The following is a 25,443-nucleotide window of genomic DNA, read 5'->3' on the forward strand; positions in this document are numbered from 1 at the left end:
TATCCGCAGCTGACACAGTGCACTGCGATTACCTGCGGTTATGTGCGGATAGCTGCGCTAAATCGCTCCTGAACGCAGTCAATCCTATTTTTTTCTATTCGCACAAAACTGCAGGTAATCAAAACGCAGCTAAACGCAGTGCATGAATGGGGCCATAGGAAAGCATTGTGTGCGTTTAGCTGCGGTAAAAAAACGCAGCTAAAAGCATAATTCTATCCGTCCGTGTGAAAGGGGCCTAAGGACATTGTTAGGGATGCCTAATTTGTCATTGTTTTCACTCGCAGTTGGCACTACACAGATAAGGAAAATCCCTTTTCTCTCAAAGTATTTGCTATCTCCTTGATTCACCATTATATGATCCCAGGAGTCTTCATGGGCATTTTTATTTTATTTTTCCATTTAAAGGAATGGCTTTCTCAGCTACGCAGACCCTCCTGCTTGCATGCCTGAGCTAAGGTCAGCCGGATTCCAGTGCTGTGGTAGTTCATTGAGTCTTCCTGCCAGAATGTATCAGCTTGCTCGTACTAGGTACGAGCAAGCCGATACACTGACAGATCTGCAGGAGACCTGCATGGCAATGGAACAATGCTTTACAGGCTCCTGCAACAAAAAATAATAAATGCAGTTTTTTACCTGCAAAAAAATGAATTCTTTCAGATTCTTTTTAAAAAAAGTGAACTTATCTTTAAAGTGTAACTAAACCAATAAATTACCAAAACAATTATATGCAAGACAAGCTGTGAATGATAACTGTCACAGTTGCTCATGCTTTCACCTGAACTGTTAGGCCATCAAGTAAAACCACTTTTGATGTAAAGGGACACTTTTTGGTTGCTATGGACAATCTCCAGTTTCCAGGCAGAAGGAACAGTATATATCATATAAAACTGCATGCAGGCCATGGGCCAAAGCATTGGGGACAAAAGGGATGTGAAATTATTTCATACAGTACTGTAATCTTTAAGATTACAGTGTACTGTATGTGTTATGAATTTTCACTTTTTTGAATTTGCCGCCAGGCTCCGCCCCTGTGCGTCGCGACGCTCGCAGGGAACGGAGTCTGGCACAGAGAGACTTCGGGCAGAGGACGGAGCCCGCAGACACAGCGGGGGACATCGCAGGATCCTGGGGACAAGATAAGTAACCTGCACCAGGATCCTGAGATGAAATCCCGAGTGTGGCTCGGGGTTACCGCTAATGGTGCTGAAATTTAACCCCGAGCCACACTCGGGAAAACCTCCAGGGAGGCTACCTAAATGTTTCCATGAGGACAAGGTAGGGGGCCTAGCTGACTTCCATTTAAGTACTATGGCCTTTCTAGCATAAAATTGGAGGATGTCTACTGAGTATGCGTTGCTTTAGCAAATGCCAACGAGTCCACTAGTCCAAGGAGACAAATACTGACTGTCAAAGGGATAGGTATGGTAGTTAACCTATGGAGGAATTGGGTCCCCTCCTGCCAATAATCCTGATCCGTGGACAATCCCAAAAGATATGTGCATAGCCTGCAGGAGTGCTAGAGCATTTCCAACAACTAGCCAAGGAGGTGGGATATATGCGGTGCCAGCATTGTGGCATGTAGTAGATCCTGTTTAAAATTTTGAATTGGATCAGTCTATCTCTAGTCGCAATCAACGGCTGAAGTGGGTAATCCCACATGTCTTCCCAGTTTTCGCTGTCCAGTTCCTGCACCTCGGCCCGCCACAAACCACGCAGACCATCCAGGCCAACCTGAATGGACAGCAGCAACTCTTTATATACCTGGGATAATGGCTGACTATACTTCCTTAAAGCAGAACTCCATCTTCCACTTTAAGCTTGTGCTGAGTGACTCTATCTCTGCTGTCTACACATAGTGCTATTTTGTCTTTCAAATTCCCCTGATACTTACCTGTAAATTATGTAGTTATTTGTGATAAATTGCTATTGTAAACACCCCCCCCACCAGCAACAACCAAGCCAATTTTTAGAAACTGTAACTGGCTGTTTATGGCAGTTTATTTACTTAATGAGAGACGCCAAGCCCAGGATCTTGACTTAAACCTCACAGAAAGAAAGTGATCAAAAGGCCGCAGTAAATGCAAACTAGAAATGGGTTTGAGATTTCTCTCCAGCAGCGCTAAATGTGTAAGTGCTTGGCTGCTCTCATATAATGGGAGGTCTGAGAAGGTTACAAGTTTAGCCTTAGGGAAATCCAACTGAGTCTGTATGGATTTTATCTGCAGAGCAATGAGAAAAGGCTTTAACTTGTTTAGTGCTTTTCCTGTTTGCCTGGTGGAACAGAAAAGGGATTAAGAGAAAGGCGATGGTAAGCTTTGAAGGATTGACTTCAGTCATTCTGTTTCTATGTAACGCACTTCGGTTTGCCAAGAATGGACATCAGAATGGAGGATCAGCTATGGAGGGAAGGGGAGTCACAGAATACAAATGGGGAAAGAGAACGAAGGTTCTTTTCAATGTGGATTTATTTGACCACGTTCGTTCTTTTAGTATTCATTGCTTATGTTTTTTGGGGTTTTCTTGTAGAACTTGTGAAATAACAAAGATCTGTATTGCTGAAGCACACCTCCAAGCCTCATCCCATTAAGGGCTCATTCACACAATACATGCATGAAAACTGATGGGAAAACCGCACAGATTTCACTTGTAAACTGAGTTTACATCATTTACATCCGTTTTCATGCGCGTTTCAATGAGTTTTTGGGATGCATTCACACCTGAGTATTTTTAAAGTGTTCTTGAGCTTTAGCACTTTTTTATTAGTCAATAGGGAAACATATAATCTATTTCATCATTTGTTGCTGTTTTTTTTAACTTTTTAATGCGCTTTTATTTATTATTTATTTATTATTGATTTTTTTTTTTAACTTGTTTTAAGGGGTTAAGGGTTAGGGGTTAAAGGTTATGGTTAGGGGTTAATTTTTTTTTATTATTTATCTAATTTTATGTATTTATTTTGTTGGGTAAGGGGTCAATATTAGGGATTAGGGTTAGGGACTAATATTAGGATTTGGGGTTAGGAGTAGGGGTCAATATTAGGGTTGGGATTAGGATTGGGGGTCAATATTGGGGTTAGGATTAGGGGTCAATATTAGGGTAAGGATTAGGGATATGGGTTAATGTTAGGGGTTAATATTAGGGTTTGGGGTTAGGAGTAGGAGTCAATATTATGGTTAGGGGTTAGGATTGGGGGGTTAATATTAGGATTAGGGGTCAATATTAGGGTTAGTGGGTCAATATTAAGGTTAGGATAGGTTAGGATTGGGGTTATTGTTAGGTGTGAAACCGTGTACAGCAAATGCAACTCCCTTTAGGTCTTGCAAAGTTTTTCTTTTTTTTTTTTCTTTTATGTTTTCTGCAGTTTATTACCTAAGCATTCTAAGTGGAGGATTCTGCCTTTACTAAAATGACATGACCAGTTCCAGTCAGGTAGCATTTAGTGTCCCCGACATCCCTTTAGACCTATCAAAGATAAAACTCCCAATACAGCAAACCTATATATATATATATCTATATATATATATATATAGATATATATATATATAGATATATATATATCTATATATATATCAGTCATCAAAAAAAAAAAGGAAGGTATATTATATTTACTTGTTTTAAACTTCAAAAAAAGCTCCAGAACTTTTTTGAGCTTCAGGCGTTTGGCTTCTTGTAGTGAAGATGTGAACCATCTCCATAGAGAGTAATTAAATTTTTGCTCCTCCAGCGTTTTGGAGCTTCGAGTTTCAGGCTACAAAACGCGGAGCTGTGAATGGGGCCTTATGCACATTGACATCAGTTTTCATACGCGTCAGTTATGTGCCCTGTTCACACCAATGTTGATGTCACATCGTTTTTTTTCAGGGTAGAAATCTGCATACACGTGGCAGATTCCTGCGCAGAAAAAATCCACACGTGATACCAATCATGTAAACAGGGCACATAGAGAACAGTTGTTTGTTTGTTTTTTTGTTTTTGCTCTTGCAGAACAAGTGCAGAAAAACTGATGTTTTTGCGCATGGTGTGAACGAGTGCATGCTGCAGCATCTAAGGCACGTATGCTAGCTTAGCTGTTTGCTGAACTGCCTCTCATTCATATAATAGAATCAACTCTTTGTATCATTGTTTTTTGTCTATGTAGGCCTGTTTAATAATGCAGTCTACATAAATAGGGATCAGTATCTGTGTTAGTGCAGCTGCTGCATCCCAGCAGACATAAAAGAGATTGCCTGTTCACGGATGCATGGACAAGTGCAAGAAGGTTCCAAGAGGATATGTAGATATCCACAGTAAGGGAAGCTCCAAATACTCATCCGACCAGCAATGAGACATGACCACAAAACAACAAACAAAGGAGCGCTCCCAGCCCTGTGGAAGTCTATAGAGCCACAAGCCAAGGAATAGATCAAATCAAAAAGTTAAAATGCATGACATGCAGGAGTGCCCGGACTGATGCATCATCAAGCCAGTGGAGAGGAGAAATGCATAATCCCAAAAGCTGAAGGATGAAACATGATCCTGGACCCAACAGTAGGTTACACTGCATGATCCCGGACCCAACAGTAGGTTACACTGCCCAGGAACCTCTGGACAGTTTAAAAAGTATGTGGATTATGGCCTCTGGGGTCACTAAGATGGCGTGTCCATCGGAAGTCACGTTCCTGAATTGGCTGTGATGTCATACACCTGGCCAAAGAGCAACCGAATGTCAGCTGGCGAGCAGGAGGTGTCTCTTCCCTCCTATCTGCTCTGAGTGCTCCTCACTGAGTGTAATTTCAGCTCTCTGACCCATGCTTTTCAGAGCTTAGAGATCCTGTGTAAATTATGTACTTTGAATGGATGTAGGGGATAAATGGCTGCAGATAAACGGGTACAATTTATGTAGGAGGATTTATTTCATCTCTGCGTATCATCTGATGGCAGTCACTTCGCTGAGTATATGTAAAGGTTTACAACCACTTTAACATAGAGCAGGAGCTCTGGTAGGGGGAGCAGGGAGAGAACTGAGTTACAGAGAGAAGGACTTGAATGACTTCAATGCTTCTTCCGTGCCTTTGAGGATGAATTGCTCCACAGTGTCTGTAGCTACAGGGAGATCATGTTGTACAGCTCATTTGGCTGTTTAAGATTTTGTAAACATCTAATTTTATATATGCTTTATATTTTTACATGCCACAAGTTCACTTTAAACCACTCATCAGCTTTCATCTCTCCCTCAAATTCCAATAGCCAGACGTTTCACAGCTATTCGTAGGTAGTCAACCTTTAGCTGGCCATACAATAACAATTTTTTTTCATCAGCCAGCAGGTTAAATGAAAAAATAAAATACCTGATCTTCCCCATCCCCATATTCGAAGTGGATGGGGGAATCAATTCCACTAAGCTATTGTGTTCTGACAGCGGGGAGACTTCAGAAAACACTAATCAGTTCTACCAGCTATAGCCGGTGACGCTGATCATGCAGAAACTTTTCAACAGGCTGGTTGTACAGAAGTTGATCTGTAAAGTGACTTGACTTTTATGTACAACCAGCCTGCCCATACATGGATCAAAATTTGTCTGGTCCCTGCTGAACTGGCCAAATTTCGATCCACGTATGGCTGCCCTTTGTCGCAACGTTTAGCAAAGGGCTGAATAAAGATTTTGCTATAGCTGTCTATCAGATCATTTCGTTGTCACTGTACTGGAAAGAATGACGGCATCTGATAGACTTCTGTTGTTGGAAATCTCTTCCCTTTTCATCCGGCTGTTTGCTGTTCTTAGTACTGCAACCGTAACATGATAAATTATTAAATATTTCATAATTTTGTTTTTTCAGCAAACTTGTGTCAGTTGATCACAATAAGCCACTGGTCATTCCAGCAGGAACTGATTCCTTCAGTCAGATTGGTGAGTTCTGTCATCACTCTTCTCACCTTCATTACTAACAAGGTCTAATTTAAAGCAGGTGAATTTATTCTGATATTTTAGGGTCGCCCCCTGCATCTGACAGTGACCTGAGGCAGATTCATGTACGCACTCCCATGGAATTATGGAAGAAGGTTTATGAAAGACATTTTCCTCCCACGGTAAATTTAATTAATTTATTTATATTAGTAGTACGGTGCCAACAATTTACACATTGCCTTACGCACAGTACATTCACACCAGTCACTGCCCTCAAAGGGCTTACAATCGAAGGTTCTTATCTAACATGCATATATATTGATATACTAGAGCTACCAGAATGTCTTCATAATGTGGGAGGAAACTGGAGCACTAAAGGAAAACCCACTCATGCACAGGGAGAACATGCAAACTCAATGCAGGTAATGCCCTGGTTGGAATTTGAACCGAGGACTCTAGTGCTGCAAGACAGGAGTGCTATCCACTAAGCCACTGTGATTTTATCTACTTATATTTCTTGAATCCATCTGTCAGACTTTTTATTAAAAAAATATAGAGTAAAAATTCACTGTTCTGCAGGAGACAGCTTTTCATACTACCACTCTGTAGATGCAACACTTTTGTGTCATGTTTTTTCTGCATCATGGTGGGTGAGCAGTGTCACCTTCTTTGAGAGTTTTGCAGTCGAAACATCTCACTGATCATGATACTATTTCAGTGTAAAAAAAAGAGGCTCTCATAGGTAAAATTGTGGTCCGTGGTGTATATTTTATCTTGCATTTCTCCCTATAGCTTCTTTAGCAACATAATCATAGCAAAGTTGTAGTTTGGAGCCTTTCCTATTTATTCCCAACATGTTATATTTCTTTTGTTGGCAGACAAATTACTTTAATATTGTAGCGGACGTGAATACGTATAATTTCGAATATTCGGATGTGTCATTTTAAATGATTTTAAACTGTTGATTGTTTTATAGTAATTATTTTTTATAACTTTAATAACGGCAGAATTAAAGGGGTTGTAAACCCTCGCCGTTTTTCATTTTAATGCATTAAGGTGAAAAAACTCCTGCGCTGCAGCGGCGCCCCCAAGCCCTCTTATACTTACCTGAACCCTGTCATTCCCATGACAAACGAGCACACCAGCTCCGACTGTGTCTCGAGTCCTGATTGGATAGATTGATAGATTGATAGCCATTGGCTCCCGCTGCTTTCAATCAAATCCAGTGATGCCAGCGCTGTAGGGCGGAGCTGAGTCCTGCAGTCTATGTCTAAGGACGCAGCAGGACAAGGGAGCGCACCCGCACGGGTGTCCACGAAAGAGAGCACTTCTCCGACGGGGCACTCGAAAAGAGGAGGAGCCAGGAACGCTGCGGATGGACCCCAGAAGAGGAGGATCGGGGCCACTCTGTGCAAAACTCACTGCTCAGCGGAGGTAAGTTTGACATGTTTATTTATTTTTTTTTAAACAAACCTTTACAACCACTTTAACTTTAAGAGGTTATCAGCTGGATAATAAGTAGAAAAAGGAAAAAAAAAAAATACATATTCTGGTAATTTTTGTGATGTTACTTTTAAAAACCGCCCAAAAAATATGTAATATATTGTAGCTTATAGGTCTTAGATGTGGTAGCTACATTAGTTTTCCTTTTTTTCACACCTTTTTCCCCTTTATACCTGGTCTTGCCAGTAACACACTTCTGTCCTAAGGTGACTATGCTCACTCAGTAAACTGTATCTATGGAGGGGCAGTGTTGTCATGTTGGGCTGATTTTCAAAATTGGCACATTCTACTCTCCTTACTCCATTGCATAGGGAAGCTTTGCTTTGTAGTTAATAGAAGATAGCTGGAAAAGCTGATCACATTGTTTAAGATGGCATTCAGTGCACAGAAAGTTGCAAGGACACTAGATTTGTTGAGATCAACAACTTTTTTGTAGTTGCAGAAAATGTACTTGGCTTTTAAAAGAAAATAAATGCAGCCACTACAGGGACTGGTAAGCTGCAATGTATTACACGTTTCTCCTTGGTTTAGACATCCTTTAAATATTAAGTGCAACCCCATATATTTACCCCATAAAGTCTCCCAAGTACAAGGATACTTTTGGGATTGATTTACTAAAACTGCAGTGTGCAAAATCTGGTGCAGCTGCGCATAGTAGCCAGTCAGCTTGTTCAGCTGGAAGCTGATTGGTTTCTGTGCAGAGCTGCACCAGATTTTTCTCTCTCCAGTTTTAGACCCCTTTCACACTGGGGCGTTTTTTTTGGGCTAAAAATTGGGCCTGTAAAGCGCTTCTCCTGCAGCCCCAGTGTAAAAGCTTGAGTGCTTTCACACTGTGGCGGTGCGCTTGCAGGACTTAGAAAAAGTCCTGCAAGCAGCATCTTTCGGGCGGTGGAGGAGCGGTGTATACACTGCTCCTTTGCCGCCCCTGCCCATTGAAATCAGTGGGCACCGCTGCCGACGCGCTTGCAAAGCGCTTCAACAGTGGCGCTTTGCGAGAGCTTTTAACCCTTTTATTTGGCCGCTACCAGGGGGTTAAAAGCGCCTCACAGGCGGCCGAAAAGTGCAGCTATTACAGCGGTAAAGCGCCGCTATTTAGCGGCGCTTTACTGCTAACGCCCCCCCCGGCCCCAGTGTGAAATTAGCCCTAGTTAATCATCCCCAGTGTGTAAAAAAATTATGTAGTGTAGTGCCAAAGCCAAAATCTAGGTTCATTGTTCAGCTTATGAAAGTTTATTTTTCTTGCAACATCAGAACCTATTCCAGATCAGTGACTAATAAAGTATTGGAGCCGCAACAGCCCAGCGCTCCAGTGAGCACTGGAGGGAAGAGCAGAGAGCTGATGACTGACAGTCCAGGCTCTCTGCTTAGAGCGGAGGGGGAGAATTGAGTGATCAGCGGTGATTGCTCAGTTCTCATTGCAGAGCTGGAGGGGACAGATGCAGCATCAGATCAATTCCGCATCCACCCAGGTGAGTATAAATGTTGTGTTTTTTTTGTTTGTTTTTTTTAAATCCTGATCTTCTCTTTTAAGAATTTACAAAAAGTTAATTAAACAGGCTGTCCTAAAATCAGTCATCTGACATTGCCCTTTAAAACATATTCAGCTCAACAGTTCTTTAAAAGCTACTTAAAAAAAAAAAACACTTGTTGGCTGGCCAGATTTGTTTGTAACCTTATCTGCAATTATAGGGATTAGTTTTATTGCAGTTTTATAGTACAGTACAGTAATGTCAGCTTGACATCTTTTATGTGTTCAAGGCTGGGCGCAGTTATTTTTTATGATAAAGATTGCTGTGGATGTCTGCACTAAATGACCTAAATTGGCTTGAAACACATTACTTATGACCCTGAAAAGTAAATTGATTGATGCTTATACACTACATTTGGGTTTAAAACCGAACTAAAGGCGCAGAATAGAGGGGGTTCCCTTATACCCCTGTACTAAAGGTAAATGCAGCCTAAAACTGACATTTCAAACAGAATTTAAGTTAAAATAGAGAAGAATATGCCTAGGAAGTGTAAAGATAAAAATAAAAGCAAATTTTGATGAAGTACGTGCCTTCAGTCTGGAACTGACATTTGCAGTGCTTGGTTTCCACCACTAGATGTGACCAGTCTTCCTGGTTAAATGATGGTCAGCATCATTTAACTCATTTCCTGTGAGCCCAGGCCGTCATAGACCCACGTCCTAGGAAGATGTCATGATAAAACCTGGGCTTTGGTACTCCTGGAATAAGTGACACTAATGCTGCGTACACACGGCCGGACTTCCCAACAGAAAAAGTTCGATGGGAGCTTTCGGTCGGACATTGGCTCCCACTGCTGGCAATCACAGCCAGTGAGCCAATGATGAGAAAGCAGGGACAGGACTGAGCCACAGCTCCATGTGTCTTATGAACGAATAGAGCTGGGCTCAGGAGGGAGCACACACCAGTGCCCCCATAACAAGCCGCTTGCTATTGGGTGCTCTGGTCAAGGGGAAGAAGCCAGGAGTGCCGTCGGGGGACCCGAGAAGAAGAGGATCGGGGCTGCTCCATGCAAAGCCACTGCACAGAGCAGGTAAGTATAACATGTTTGTATTTTTTTTTTTCGAAAGCCGAACCTTTAATACCACTTTGAGTACATTTTAGTTGCAAACCCACAACAAGCATGCTGTAAATAAGGGGCAGAAAGTAAATGTCAAAAACAGATGTAGAAAACATCAATACACAAATTGTGTAACGAAAGTTGTTGTCAACAATCTGATGCTTATATTTTTTTGTAAGGTGTAGCCCAATACAAAGGGGGTAGGATAAATCCCTAGAGTGAAAAAAAAAATGATAAGGTTCAGCGCCAATCTTATAAACTCTGAGGTATTAGTTTTGTGAAATGAAAGTAGTATGGGGGTTTATTTACTAAAGCTAGAGGGCAAAATTTGTCACAATTCTACAGAGAAACCAATCAGCTTCCAGGTTTTATTGCTAAAGCTTAATTAAACAAGCTGAGGTTAGAAACCGATTGTTTTCTCTGCAGAATTGTGACTAATTTTGCCCTCTTTTGCTTTAGTAAACAAACCCCATAGTGAAAAAATAGTGCAGCTGCTCCTTTTAAGTGAACAACACTTGCAACAAATATCAGTATAAGCAAAAGGTAGGCGCTACTATAAAGCTAGTTTTAAGTAAAAAAAAAAAAAAAACAATCAAAATACAATGATCAATATGTGGCTAATCCAAAAAAACAATAGTTGATCAAAAAAAACAATTACTGAGTCCCTATTAAAGTCCCATGAATGTTAGAAAATCTTCATGCAAAGCTCCATGAAAGGTTGCATTCACTGTGCACAGAAGTGAGTGCTATTCTTACTTTTCTCCACAATAGTGCTCCACCAAATTGTGTAGATAAAATGCACACTCACTTAATCACAAGCAAAATGCACACGTGAATCATGTCTCAGCAAATCCAGTGATTCCAGTGATGTTTGCCCAAGGGTTCACCAGGAGTCTCTCTCTCTCATAAATAAAAATGGATATATAAAAAAACAGTACACCCGATCATAGTGCAGTAGGTTTAATCAGAAAATTTTCCCCATAAAATCGTTAAAATGTGCACTTACATAAATGGTGCTATGGTCAGCACCAACCTTAACAGCCGTGCTAGATGTCGCCAGCCATTGTGCGTTCCAACAGCCAGAAGAGATGCCCAAGATGAAACCAGATATGACGTCAATTATGGCAAGCATGCGGCCTCAATGTATTTCCTAATCCTCGCGTCATCAGGAAGCTCCCTAAGGATAAATCCATATTTATGGTACATCATGCCTCTAATAGGCACATATATACACATGGGAAAAAATGATCACTGAATGGTCATTCCTCTGCACCTTGCCGTAGTTGGTGTGAACCAGGAATAAAATGCTCAACTCCTATAGAGCTTGTCCTTTTGGCATTATGGCGCTCCCTGTGATTTTCAAGACTTTGTAAGAGATGGAGAAGTGCTGTCCAGCTCCTACCTGCTGCAATAGATCACTGCTTTAGTGATCTATTGCTGGCTTCTAGACATCAATACATCACTTTTAGAATGAATTTGTTGTTGTGGAGTTGCATGGGGGAGGTTCGACCGGGTCTCAACTAACTTGATTCAGACCTTCCCCTATGAAGAAAAACCGAGATAAAATTTAATTTGGCAGACTTGGTCGATTATATTTTAAAATGGCTATCTGGGGGTTTCCAAATTACATAAACATTGCGTTGGGAAAAATAATAGAAAATTATTTTATTTTTTTCCACTATTTCTTCTTAGTAAAAGTCTAGTAGGTAAAAATAAATATACCGGTAATCAGATCCTCTGCTAAAGTAACCACTTGCTGTCCAGGGCAAGTTTTTTTTTTTTCTTGTTCAATACTTTTTTTGTGTATTTTAAATTCAAAAACAGTACAAGGGTTGCATGAACAAACCACCGTGTACATTGATTGAACAGAGTAGGGAAAATTTTTTCATTTTTCATGCACATATTAAAATCAGCATTTTTATGCTAGAAACTTACTTAGAACCCCCAAAGATTATATATTCTCTGGAAAATAAAATGGTGGCTGTTAAAACTTTTTATGGTATGCGATATTTGCATTTGCATTCTGCCATTTATTAAAAGCTAATTTTCAGGGGAAATACACTAAAATAAAATTTAGTGCACACAAACAATATAATACCCAATTGTTTGATAAAATATAAAAGATCTTGTGTCGAATGAATAGATACCAAACATGTCAAAATGGTGAAAACTTTGGTACCTAACGTTTTATTAAATGATGCTTTAAAAGGTTATCATTGAAGAGTTAGTTGTGAATGATGGCCTATTTGCGTTGGCGTGTATGCGCAGGGGTTGGGTGCTTTTAATTTTTTCAATTAACTTTATTGCTATCACAAAGGAGCTAACAAGCCCTTCTATGTGATAGCTTTGGGCAGGTGACAAGTACCCTTTATAGAGACATCAGGACTCTAGCTGCTTTCCTGGCTGTAGCAGCCAGAGCTCTGAAACCAGAAGTGATAAAACGTCTTTATAAGTCTCACAGAGGGGAATGGGGATCAGATGTTCCTCAATCTCCTCTGTATCTAGCTATCCTAGCTGTTTAGCACGGTCCTGGGCTCCCCAGAGGAAAAGGAGAGCCAGGGAACCACCGTGGGCGGCAGCAGCCATTCTCATTACAGTAAAAGTAATCTGATGGTTGTAGAGCAGTGATGGCGAACCTTGGCACTCCAGATGTTTTGGAACTACATTTCCCATAATGCTCAACTACACTGCAGAGTGCAAGAGCATCATGGAAAATGTAGTTCCAAAACATCTGGGGTGCCAAGGTTTGCCATCACTGTTGTAGAGCCACCCAGATCACTTTTGTTGAACAGACAATCACTAGCTGTAAAAAAGATACCAAGCTCATGGGCTTATTATAATCACCTGCAGCCAGGACATTTTTGTACGTTCGGCAGTCAGCAATTGGTTAAAGAAAATTCATTTTTTCTTATTTTTCACTATGACTTTTTACAAAAATCTAGTAGATTAAAAAGAAATCCAAACCTGCTACTAAAATAAAGCCCTATCTGTTTAGAAAAAAAAATGTATAATACATCAGGGTAGACTAAAAGCGCAAGATATAAAGAATGGAACCGAGACCTCTCCAAAATGAAAAACGCTTAAATGGATATAGAAAAAAAAAGGCACAGGGACTCAGGTAGTTAAGCTTGTCCCCTCCCATCTTCCATGTCTCACTATTAGTCATCAAGATGACTTATCCTAGTATGGAGGCTTAGGTGGTGGAAGGGTAGGACATCTTAAGTAGCATAGTAGAACAACTTGAGTACACGGGGCTCCCAGTGTTCTGCAAACTATCCAAAAGTACATGTAGCCACTTTGAGGATACCTGTCACTTTACTAGCTTCAGCAAGTATGCATATATACAATGCAACGAAATATGATTTTTCTCTTTTCTGTAGAAAACAGATGATGTCAAAGATGTAAAGGACCCAGCAAAGGATCCACAGTATGCAGAAAGGGATGTCGATGCCATGAGGACCCAAAAAGATCAGGTATGTGTCTGTAACCTTATGTAGGTTTCCAGGAGAGGTAACTATCAGTCATCTGCAGTTATCTATACAGCCATGCACAGGACAGGAATTAACCGTTTCAGAGCTGCATGTCTTATCAGCCACAGATAACTTTCCATACCATGAACCTGTGTCTCAAATATATTTCTGAGAGTTTGCACATAGGGAAACATGCTAACGGTAAAGGCAGGAGGGACAGACAATGTTTTTGTGTTAAATTAAAAAAAGAAGCATCCCCGTCCATTTAGATGTGGCTCCTGTGTGTTCATTCCTACTAGCAAATAGTAAGTTAGTATACAGAGATAAAGATATAGTTACAAAAGTAAATATTACAGTTGAATTAAATTGAGATTAAAGTAGTTTTAAAGGCTTACAGTGTTGCTAAGCCTAAAAATGTTTTTACCTTAATGCATTGTTTGCATTAAGGTAAAAAAACGTTTTCAGTTTCTGTGTGCCCCCCCCTTCCCCTGTGTGAAGGGGAAGAGAGGGTAGAAGAGACCAGCGCTGTGCGCAGCTGTATCTATTCTCCTCTCTTTTAATCCAGTGCTGTGCCCGAGGGCAGCATCACTGCTCTCCCTCTCTCTTCTCTTGTACAAAGGGTTTTATTGAAAATACAGATCAACAGGTTAATACAAAAGCAGTGATGGACACATCATGGAGAAATATTAGTAAAAACTTCAGGTATCAAAAATGTTAGTCCTAGACACAGAGATTTACGCAAGTTCTTGAAAATCCAAGGGCGATGTGTGGATGAAGAGGCTGTCAACCACTCGTAAGTCCTGATACAATGATAGCACGTTAAACTAGGTTTGCGTGCTAGTGGTCTAGGAGAACCACATGTAACTCACGTGTCGAGAGGAGAATGTAATACATAACTTTTCATAAAATAAAAGAATAAAATAAAAAAAAAATACATAAAGAAAGATGATATATACCATTATTTAGTGTAAACATTTTCACATCATGTATCCAATCACAGCAGGGTCATGCCTGTGGGCCAGAGAGAGATAAAAAGAAGATAGGAAGGAGCAGTGAGCAGGGGCATGACCGGAAAAAGAATAGGATAGGTGTGCAAGACTTTAAGAAAAAGGGAAAAGGAAGAGAAGAAAAAAAAAAGAGGGGGGTGAGGGGAGTCCACGGGGTGGGGGGGGGAACAGTGGCACACTAGAGAGAGAGGAGTGCTGGGTCAAATCGTGAAGGGTGGTTATGAGCCACCCAGGGTTGCCATATCCGGAGGAATCTGTCATGGGTATCTGCTAATACAGCTGTCAGTTTCTCATTAACCATGATGTCATTGACACAGGCCATTTCTAGCACCTGAAAACCGCCCCAGTGTAAAAGGGGACTTAGAGAGGTTGAGGTGCAGCTCAACTAGACTGTGGGTTCTTTTCAGGTTTCAAGAGACAAGTAGAGGTATTTTCAGGCAGACATATGGTGCCCAAACTTTGTAACAATAGCTTGAGAGAAAAAAAATGCCTTTAATAACCTAAATTAAAAGAATATCTGCGCTTGTAATGAATAAAAACTTAGCTGCTCAACACTATACCTTTGATACTAGGCACATGCAAAACCAATAAACAACTGCAGTGCATAAAAATAAAATAAATGATAATCCCATAATGGGAAAAATATTAATAACCGTGAATAATGTCCATAAAACTCCAAAAAGCACACAGTGTAATGTACTAATATCTGCACCTCAAAACGTGAAGTGATAGAAAAAAGAAAGTAAAACTATGTGGTAGGTTAGAAAGAAATCCAGGGATAGCCGATGTGACACCGAGGAAATATCCACACCAAAGGCTTACCAGTGTGCCAGTGACCCCCTTGTTCAGGGTGGTCAGAAAATGCTCAATCAAGCAGTAATGATAGATCCCGTGGCAGGGACATGGACATCCACTCAGATAACGCTTGCTAGTTAATCCAACGGGTCCTCACCCGCACTCCCCTCCGCGTCGTCTGCTCTTCGCAGGATTCCGCCAGGGCACTTGGCACTGGAGCCAGCGGATGGTTAACACCGGACACCAAACCCGCAATGTACACTCCAGCCGAGATTCTCAGAAGTTACAGTAGACCATAGGAGGGGTTTGGAGGTGGACTGGACGTGAGGTCACGATCACGTCTCTGTCACGTGATCATGACCTCACATCCCATCCACTTCCAGACACCTCTATACTGGCACTTTGGTAAGCCTCTGGTGTGGATGTTTCCTTGGTGTCACATCGACTATCCCTGGATTTCTTTCTAACCTACCGCAGAGTTCACTTTTTCCTTTTTTCTATCACTTCACGTGTTGAGGTGCAGATATTACTACATTTCACTGTGTGCTTTTTGGACTTTTATGGACATTATTCATATGTTTATTATTAATTTTCCTATTATGGGATTGTCATTTATTAATTTTGTTTAGTCACTGTGTTTGATTTTATGCGCTGTGCTTGTTTATTGGTTTTACCTTTTTAATAACCAGTTTCAGCATTGGTCCGATAAAAATGGTAGCTTGTTTTGATTTTTATTCTGCGCTCCTAATAATTGAAACATTGTAGACTAGCATATTAGTTTAGGGCTTATCATTGGTTATCTAGCGCCGTACACATTATTGATGTAAAAAAAAAAAAATTCCTTTAATAACTTATTTCAGTGTCAGACCTATAACCCCACGGTTAACTTTTGCTTCTTGCTTATCAATAAGTTTGCTTTTGGCATATGTAGCTGATAAGTTTGTGCTTATATTATACAGTACTATGTTTGTTGTAAAGTGTTTATCAGCTCCACACATGATAATAGCTTAAGGTCAATAACCTGCAGTTACCTCTTCAGTTTACCTGTGTTAGATGCTCATGGATGCCATTTTTTTAATCATCTCTTAAAACAGTGCAGTTCAATCAGAGAACCCCACTCCTGAGTTCTATAAAACTGTGTGTGCTGGTTAGACTGGTCTGTTCCTGACTGATCGCTACAGGATACCATACACATGGAAAAAATGGGCACCATCTCCCTAGAGTGGTTCTCCCTTGGCCTCATGCACATGGGCAGAAAAAAATCTGTTTTTAGGGTTTGTTCACACAGTGGTTGAGCCTCACTTTTACTAAGCTTAGCTGAAGTGCCCCTTGACATGTATATGTATTACTGTTAAAGCCTTTGTACAGTCAAAATGTTTTCCATTGAGTTTTAGAAAGGAAGGATTAAAAACTTGTTACGTGTTTCTTGCATATAGTGCTCCCTCTGCGGAGATCTCCCCTCCAGTGGCGGCTGGTGGTAGACTGGAGGGGACGGCAAACAAACCCCCCAGGTCCGCACTCACCCCTCTGCGGTCCCCCTGCACTCACCCCTCTGCGGTCCCCCTGCACTCACCCCTCTGCGGTCCCCCTGCACTCACCCCTCTGCGGTCCCCCTGCACTCACCCCTGCGCGGTCCCCCTGAACTCACCCCGCCGCGGTGCTCTTGCACTCACCCCTCCGCGGTCCCCCTGCACTCACCCCTCCACGGTCCCCAAGCGCTCACCCCTCCGCGGTCCCCCAGCACTCACCTCTCCGCGGTCCCCCAGCACTCACCCCTCCGCGGCACCCCTGCACTCACCCCTCCGCGGTCCCCCTGCACTCACCCCTCCGTGGCCCCCCCGCACTCAGCCTCTCAACGGCTTCCCGCCAACCCAATCCGCCTCCTGTCCTTATTGGCTGGTAGTGGAAGCTGAAAAACAATAGCGAATATTAATTTGCTAGTGTCATAAGCGGGTGGGGTTCGAGGCCCAACCTTTTTTCAAGCCAATTAAAGCCTCAGGCTCCAATCATGTGGCTTGAAAAAAAAACTGTCTAGCGCCCTGCATGCAAACTTGGGGGGCGGCGCACCTGCGACCCTTATGGACCGGCTGCTCCTGCTTCCCTCCCTGTCTATTGTACTCTGATACAGCAAAGAGATTACGAGGTCTGTAAAAAGTCCAGCCACTGTTAACATATCGACAAGAGTTTGCGCAGCATCAATGTAACCTGGCAGCCAAGGCGAGTGGGCTGGAATTTGCATGCGTGAACAATGACAACTTCACTGTACTGGTCAGTGGGAGCACTAGACATCGTTGAGTGAACATGTGTACTGTGTGGCCGTCACATTCAAAATGACTGAGCCAGTAGAGCAGGGAATATGCATCACATTTTGCATTAGGCTTGAACATTCCTCCATGGAAACTATTCGGATGATTAAGAAGGCTTTTGGGGATGCAATGAGTGCAGCCAAATAAAAGTGTGGCACAAACACTCCAAAGATGGTCAAGAATCTGTTGAAAGTGATCCACATTCTGGAAGACCTGCAACAAGCAGAACACCTAAAAATGTTGAACATGTTCGGGCTGCTATCAACAAATCTTGGCAATTGACAGTGTGAGAACTAGAGGTTGATCTGAGGATTCCAGAAAACTACTGTGTCTGAGATTTTGACGCCGGATCTTGGCATGAAACATGTCTTGTCAAAATTTTTTATGCGGCTTCTGCTACCATAGAAGGAGCATTATGCTTCAGTTGCTAGTGACTTGCTTCAAACCGCTACCAATAATACAGATTTCCTCAAGAAGGCCATAACTGGAGATGAATCGTGGATCTACAGCTATGAAGGCCCGGTCATCCCAATGGAAGAACTGTGTGAGGTCCCACGTTGCCTACTTTCAAGGGGACTGAGGTGTCCTTGCCCTTCGTACAATATTTCTTAAATCTTCTTCAATAAACGTCTCTATTTTATATATTACATGCCTGAATACTTTCCAAACAGACCTTGTATATAAAATAAATATTTATATGCCCCATATTGCCTCTTGGGGAATCAGGAGGGAATTTGTATCCCCCCCCCCCCACTGGGACAGGTTGGGCCATGCTCCCATATTTTTATTTTATTTTTTACTTCCTCTAGTGTGTGTGTGTGTTTTATATTTAACTTTATTTTTTTTAATTGAATAGGACCTGTGTATAGCTATGTAACTGTTATAATTTTAATTATTATTTGCCAAAATGTTCCGTTGTCATGTAATTATGTGAATAAGCAAATTATCCTCTGGGTAAAAATAGTTACTTAGTCTGGTTGAAAAGAAGACCATCTAGTTCAACCAATAAAAGGGAAAAAAAAGAATCATAAATCCTTTATACACAATCCTATACCCACAGTTGATCCAGAGGAAGGCAAAAAACCCAGCAAAGTATGAACCAATTTGCCCCAGCAGGGGAAGAAATTTGGATTTTTCTCTGGATCAACCTTACCTATAAATATTAGTATCCAGTTATATTATGTGCATTTAGAAAAGAATAAAGGTTAAAGGAAAACTATAACAAGACGCTCTACAAACTAAGTACAGTGATGAAAATAGATAATGGAAATAAAAATAAAGTATGAAAAATAAAAATAATTTTCATTTTTCATTCTATATTTTTTATTTTAATTTCTGTACTCAGTATGTAGAGTGTCTTGTTAAAGTTTTCCTTTATTGTGTTAGCAGGATTTTATAGGATATTTCTTCCTTTTTGTTTTTTTTTTTTTGTTTTTTGTCTTTAGGAACCATACTATTAAAGCTTGTGGGTGTTTTATGGGGTGGGGGGCTAAGTATTTATATTTTAGCCACACTACCACATATTTTTGCACTTTACTTTATCTACACACAGACTAAATTGGAGTCTGGCCGGTCAAGATTATTTTTTAGCAATTCGATTTCCTTTAGTTGCTTACCCACTTAGTGGTGGCCAATGATGCACATAAACCGCCCCCATCCACAGGAGACTCCACCCCCATTAGTAAGCTCAACGGGGCGGAGTTAAACTTGTTGGGGGCGTGGTCTGGCGGAAGTCCAGGCTGAGACTGCCACTTCATACACAGCAGGTCCTGTTCTGATGTGTGGCTCCCGGGACCTTCAGCTCTTATCTACCATTGTCTGGAGCATGGGCAGGCTTCTTGCTCACAGCTCTCACAGCAGCAGGCCCAGGACTACACTTCCTTGCATCTTGAGCAGCTCACATACACACCATGGGTTCTTAGGTAGCTGTCGGTGCCTATGCAGCCAGTGTAGCGGTCCAGGGATTTGAAATCCCCGCTCTTCTCTTTTTGTAGGGCTTCTGGGATGGATCAAAACGATTCCAATTGGTCTGCATTTCTGGTATATTTAAAGAGCAAAAGGGAGCAAATACGTTATTTCTTAGGGTTTACAAACACTTTATCACCTTTGTAACCAGTAACCCAATGTTACATGTCACATTACTTTAAATGGTTTTGTTGATTGAGTAAATAAATGTGGATTTATTATTACATGAGAAAGCTATTGTGTAAATTAATTAAAGGACTAATATTTGTTCTTTAGATAGTGAGATAAAGATATCTGTGCTAGTGGCAGAGCACAGCTGCCCTTTGCTCAGAGATGGCTATGTTTCCAGACATCTCTAAGAATTTGGCACTCGTTGCCTTCTTTTTATAGCTGTCATGCTGACGTGTCACTCTGTATATCAATACCGTAAACTTAATTTATCAGAAGAACGGTATATTACAGTGATGTGCTACAGCGTTTAAAAAAGGTAAATCACAAATGGCTTGTTTAACCTTTTCACTGCCAATTTTTGCACGTTTAAAAAATAATTTTAAGCCTGAAGATTGGTTAAAACCCCCAAACGTTACATATTTTATGAAAGCAGACACCCTGGAGAATAAAATGATGATAGTTCAATGCACGATATTGCCCAAATTTTTGGTAAAATATAAAAGATAAGGTTAGGCCAAGTAAATAAATACCCAACATGTCAAGCTGGTCTCCCTCCCCTCCACGATGCCAGCCATGTGGGAAACATGGGGGGGGGGGGATGCTCCAGAGTGGCCACATTCCAGGGGTCACAGAAAGCAATCCAGCAGCCACTTTCATTAGAGTGTACACGCAGCCATCGGGAATGTGTGTAAAACCCCGTGCTGCCACCGCTGTAAGCATTACGGGGCGGTGGCAGTAAAACGGTTAAAGGAGTACTGTGATCACAGCATACACCATTGTTTTATAACATGAGTTTTGTAATAACAATACAAATAGTTAAATTTGACAATCCAATATAAGCTTACTTGAAAAATCTCTTTTTATGCTGTGAGTGCTGTCTGTCTGCTGTCTCTTTCCTCAACTTCCTGGACTCCCTGTATGCTTTGCAGCTTCTCCTCTGCTTTTTAATGTTCAGTTTTTTAAGGACTACAAATCCAATAGTATCTTGCTGTGTGCAAGCAGTGAGTCCTGTACTGACTCCGCCTCCTGGAGCTCCTCCTCTCAGAACCTCTGTAATTCAGGAAGCAGGCTCTGTGAAATGTGTGACACAGCAGTACCTACTCACAGGACATAGTGACTACGGGTCACAGAATTAGAAGAAGTCAATGTGTGGGGATCTTCACAAAATAAGTTGACAAACTTCAAGATCGTTCAGATTAATAGGAGTAGGCTAGAAATAATTTAAATAAAAATTTGAAGTGAATATGTCAGTTTACATTTTGACCATATATATGCTTTAGTATATTTTCAATATGAGGTTTATATCCTGTAAGGTTTCAACCGTGTCATCCCTTACCCTTTTTTCTTGTAGACTGTACATGTTACGGTTTTTTTCTTTCATATTCTTTTATTTCATATTGTTTTTATTACAGTTTTTTTTTCTGTACATATTCAGTCTTTCCTGATTAGGTTTTATCCTTATTAAGAAAACATATCTTAAACTTTCTTCCTTTTTTCCTTGAAGGAGCTTGAACAATACAAAAGAAATGCTGACAAGTCCTGGAAGGCGATGTCACTTGGATCTCATACATGATAGATATGGACTTTTTTTTTAATCATATCTGTAAGAAATGTTTGTTTCATATACTGTATATGTGTACAATAAATTCTTCTGTATCAGTTATGATCTATTCATGTGTTTCAATTCAAGCCCCAAGGATACTCAAAAACTGAAGTATAAAAAAATGAGTTTGTTGCCCATAGCAATTAATTACATATAACAAAAAGTATTGTGACAAGTTCAGTTGGAGTATGTTAGTATACAGTGCCTTGAAAAATTATTCATACCCCTTGAAATTTTCCACATTTTGTCGTTACTAAACTAAAAACGTAAATGTATTTTATAGGGATTTTATGTGATAGACTTGCACAAAGTGGCACATAATTGTGAAGTAGAAGGAAAATGATAAATGGTTTTTAAATTTTTTTACAAATAAATATGTGAAAAGTGTGGCGTGCATTTGTATTCAGCCCCCTTTACTCTGATATCCCTAACTAAAATCTAGTGGAACCAATTGCCTTCAGAAGTTACCTAATTAGAAAATAGAGTCCACCTGTGTGTAATTTAATTTCGGTATAAATACTGCTGTTCTGTGAAGCCCTCAGAGGTTTGTTAGAGAACCTTAGTGAACAAACAGCATCATGAAGGCCAAGGAACACACCAGACAGGTAAGGGATAAAGTTGTCGAAGTTTCAAGCAGGGTTAGGTTAGAAAATTAAAAAAATCATTAGCTTTGAACATCTCACGGAGCACTGTTCAATCCATCATCCGATAATGGAAAGAATATGGCACAACTGCAATCCTACCAAGATATGGTCGTCCATCTAAACTAACAGGCCAAGCAAGGAGAGCATTAATCAGAAGAGCAACCAAGAGGCCCATGGTAACTCTGGAGGAGCTGTGGAGATCCACAGCTCAGGTGAGAATCTGTCACTCGTGCACTCCACAAATCTGGATTTTATGGAAGAGTGGCAAGAAGAAAGCCATAAGAAGTCCTGTTTGCAGTTTGCGAGAAGCTATGTGGGGGACACAGCAAACATGTGGAAGAAGGTTTTCTGTCAGATGAGACCAAAATTGAACTTTTTGTCCTAAAAGCAAAACACTATATGTGGCAAAAAACTAACACTTCACATCACCCTGGACACACCATCCCCACTGTGAAACATGGTGTTGGCAGCATCAAGTTGTGGGGATGCGTTTCTTTAGCAGGGACAGGGAAGCTGGTCAGAGTTGATGGGAAGATGACTGGAGCCAAATATAGGGTAATCTTAGAAGAAAACCTGTTCGAGTCTGCAAAAGACTTGAGACTGGGGCGGAGGTTCACCTTCCAGCAGGACAACGACCCTAAACATACAGCCAGAGCTACAATGAAATGGTTTAGATCAAAGTATATTCATGTGTTAAGGCCCATAAACACGATCAGAAGTAAAATTTTGTCCGAACAATCTGCCGATTTTCGGATTGTTAGTATGGTGCTTTTCGACAGCTGATCCGACAAAAGCTGGATGCAGACTATACAATTTTTGTTGTACGTTAACTCAATGTCCGATTTCTGTTTAATCAGTATGGTTTTCGTCTGAAAAAAATCGTAAGAGCAAGACTACGCATGCTCAGAAACACAAGAATACATACAAAACCATTCAACACTCTGGTATCTGGATGGCCACTAAATCAGCCTCCCCTAATATCTCTGCTTTAAAAACTAATTATAAGGTCCTCTCACATTGATACCTTGTGCCAGCTAGAATCGCAAAATTTGTCCCCATCCTATTCTGAATCTTGTTTCTGAGGCTGCTCTGATCCTGGCACTCACTTACATGTGTGGTGGCAATTCCCGATCGCTCTAGAAAGCACTAGAAACCAATCTGCGACCAGATCCTGCAACAACTCTCTTAAACCTAAAACCAGCCGAATTGACTCATTCCCAATTCAAATTATTTCTACACTTGTCCACGGCGGCCAAGCAGACCATGCTAGGGCTTGGAAATCTCAGACCTTGGTCATGGCTGGGGCCAAACATAGAATGAATAGGGCCCTCATATTCGCTAAAATGTCAGCTATTGAGAATGACCAGATATGTACATTTGAGAAAGTATGGCAACCGTGGGTGAAGCATTATTTACCTTTTGGATTTTGACAATACCCACCTGTTACCTTGGTAAGTATATTTTTCTTTCCCCATTTAATTTAGTTACTTTTTTATTATTTATTTTATTTGGACCAACAACATCAGCTACCGAAACTGAACCGCACTACCGTCCATGGGAAACCCCCCCCCACCTTTCTCTTCCGTCCCAAGGGCTAGCCCTCATGTAAGTGAACCAGAATCCGCTATAGAGGAACGTATATCTTCCCCATAACCAGACTCACTTCCTCTCCTCTCCCATCTTTGCTATTCCCCCCCTCTTCCCTTACCTCTTATACCTTGACTGCCTTTATAGTCATTTTCTTTCAATCACAAACAGTGTAACCGTCCTTCTACGTGTCTAAGCCTGTCTTTGGCACTTATTTTTATGAACTATCTCTGCATAAAATTAATCTTGACCACTACTCTCCTGTTTAAACATTTGTGTTTAACGTTTAATGCACTTGCACAACTGCTTTTTCACATGTCAATTAATGTATGTAAATATGTCGGTTACTCTAACAATCGAGTAATTCTGTCTTTCTCTGAGACAATAAAAATTTCTTGACAAAAAAAAACAAAAAGAAAAAACAAAACTATTCGACACATTAGGTCACTTCTGAAGTTGAGTTCTGTCGTATGAGAATTTTCATATGGTTAGTAATTTCTTCACTTTCGACATGAGACTAGCATGCAACAAAAAACGTACGAACGGTTGTCTGAAAATCTGATCGTGTGCACGAGGCTTTAGCAAGACTTGAAAATTGCTCTCCATCCAATCTGACAGAGCTTGAGCTATTTTGCAAAGAAGAATGGGCAAAAATGTCCCTCTCTAGATGTGCAAAGCTGGTAGAGACATCCCCAAAAAGACTTGCAGCTGTAATTGCAGCGAAAGGTGGTTCTACAAAGTATTGACTCAGGGGGGCTGAATACAAATGCACGCCACACTTTTCACATATTTGTTTGTAAAAAATGTTCTCTTTATGGTCTCTTTACCCCTAGCTGTAATCAGCTGTGTCCGAAGTAGTGGGCATGCGGGGGGGTGGGGGGCACGCGGTCACGGGAGGACGTCATATGACGCCCTCTCAGAACTGGCCAACCGTGCTGTAGCTTCCATTCATGCCACCGATGTTGTCACATCTGTCGAAACATGTATGTCGGAAGTAACCACGCTATCTGAGCTTGTATACAAGTGGATTTCATCCTGGGAAATTACTGTTTTAATGACGATATTTTAATAGATTGATGTAAGTGTTTAATTACCTTTTTTCAAAATAAAGTGTTTTATGGTTTTACACTATGTGGACCCCTTTCTCTTCCTTATTGGTCACATCTTAGAATTATTAGGGGTCTGTCTGATCAGCTATAATACCTTACAACTACTGAGGTTGGGTTCACATTGCAGTACGGAGCTGCTCACAGCAGGGGTCTGGTGCATCCCTGGTCCCTGTTTCAGGTCCGATTTCAGTCTCAATTTTTAGCTGAATTCAGACCTGAAATGGACCAGAAGAGGCACAGGACACTTGTGCAATTCGGAGCCGCTCCAGAGATGTGCGAGACGGCTCCATTGGGAGTCGGTCACAATCTCCTGACATGCAAGTGGATGCAGGGAAACCAGCATCCAATTTGCAATAGTGTGAACCCAGCCTCGGATTCATTTTGAGAGCTGGATCATAGTATAATGCCTGGTAAGGATACATCCTATTAATTATCACAGTGGAGGTGCATTTGGTGGATATTCATCTAAATACTCCCTTTCTTTGGACCACCAAGGACTTCTTTTTCTATTTGTCCGTTATCATTAGTTTAAATTGTTTGAACACTATACAGTGGGGACGGAAAGTATTCAGACCCCCTAAATTTTTCACTCTTTGTTAAATTGCAGCCATTTGCTAAAGTCATTTAAGTTCATTTTTTTCCTCATTAATGTACACACAGCACCCCATATTGACAGAAAAACACAGAATTGTTGACATTTTTGCAGATTTATTAAAAAAGAAAAACTGAAATATCACATGGTCCTAAGTATTCAGACCCTTTGCTGTGACACTCATATATTTAACTCTTCTTCTGATCATCCTTGAGATGGTT

At 40.9% G+C, this 25,443-nt stretch overlaps 1 protein-coding gene across 1 annotated transcript in view; it reads left to right on the plus strand.

Moving 5' to 3' along the window:
- DYNC2LI1 (dynein cytoplasmic 2 light intermediate chain 1) overlaps positions 1–24,652 on the plus strand; it is a 74,364-nt gene extending 49,712 nt beyond the window's left edge. Inside the window, exons 10-13 of the mRNA XM_073628464.1 lie at positions 5,817–5,887; positions 5,969–6,066; positions 13,354–13,446; positions 21,192–24,652. Of these exons, the coding sequence (XP_073484565.1) occupies positions 5,817–5,887; positions 5,969–6,066; positions 13,354–13,446; positions 21,192–21,260 (331 nt within the window). The 3' untranslated portion in view covers positions 21,261–24,652. The remainder of the gene's footprint in view (positions 1–5,816; positions 5,888–5,968; positions 6,067–13,353; positions 13,447–21,191) is intronic.
- Positions 24,653–25,443: the final 791 nt, after the last annotated feature.

Source organism: Aquarana catesbeiana, linkage group LG04 (assembly GCF_042186555.1).
Source record: "Aquarana catesbeiana isolate 2022-GZ linkage group LG04, ASM4218655v1, whole genome shotgun sequence".
Lineage (NCBI taxonomy): Eukaryota > Metazoa > Chordata > Amphibia > Anura > Ranidae > Aquarana > Aquarana catesbeiana.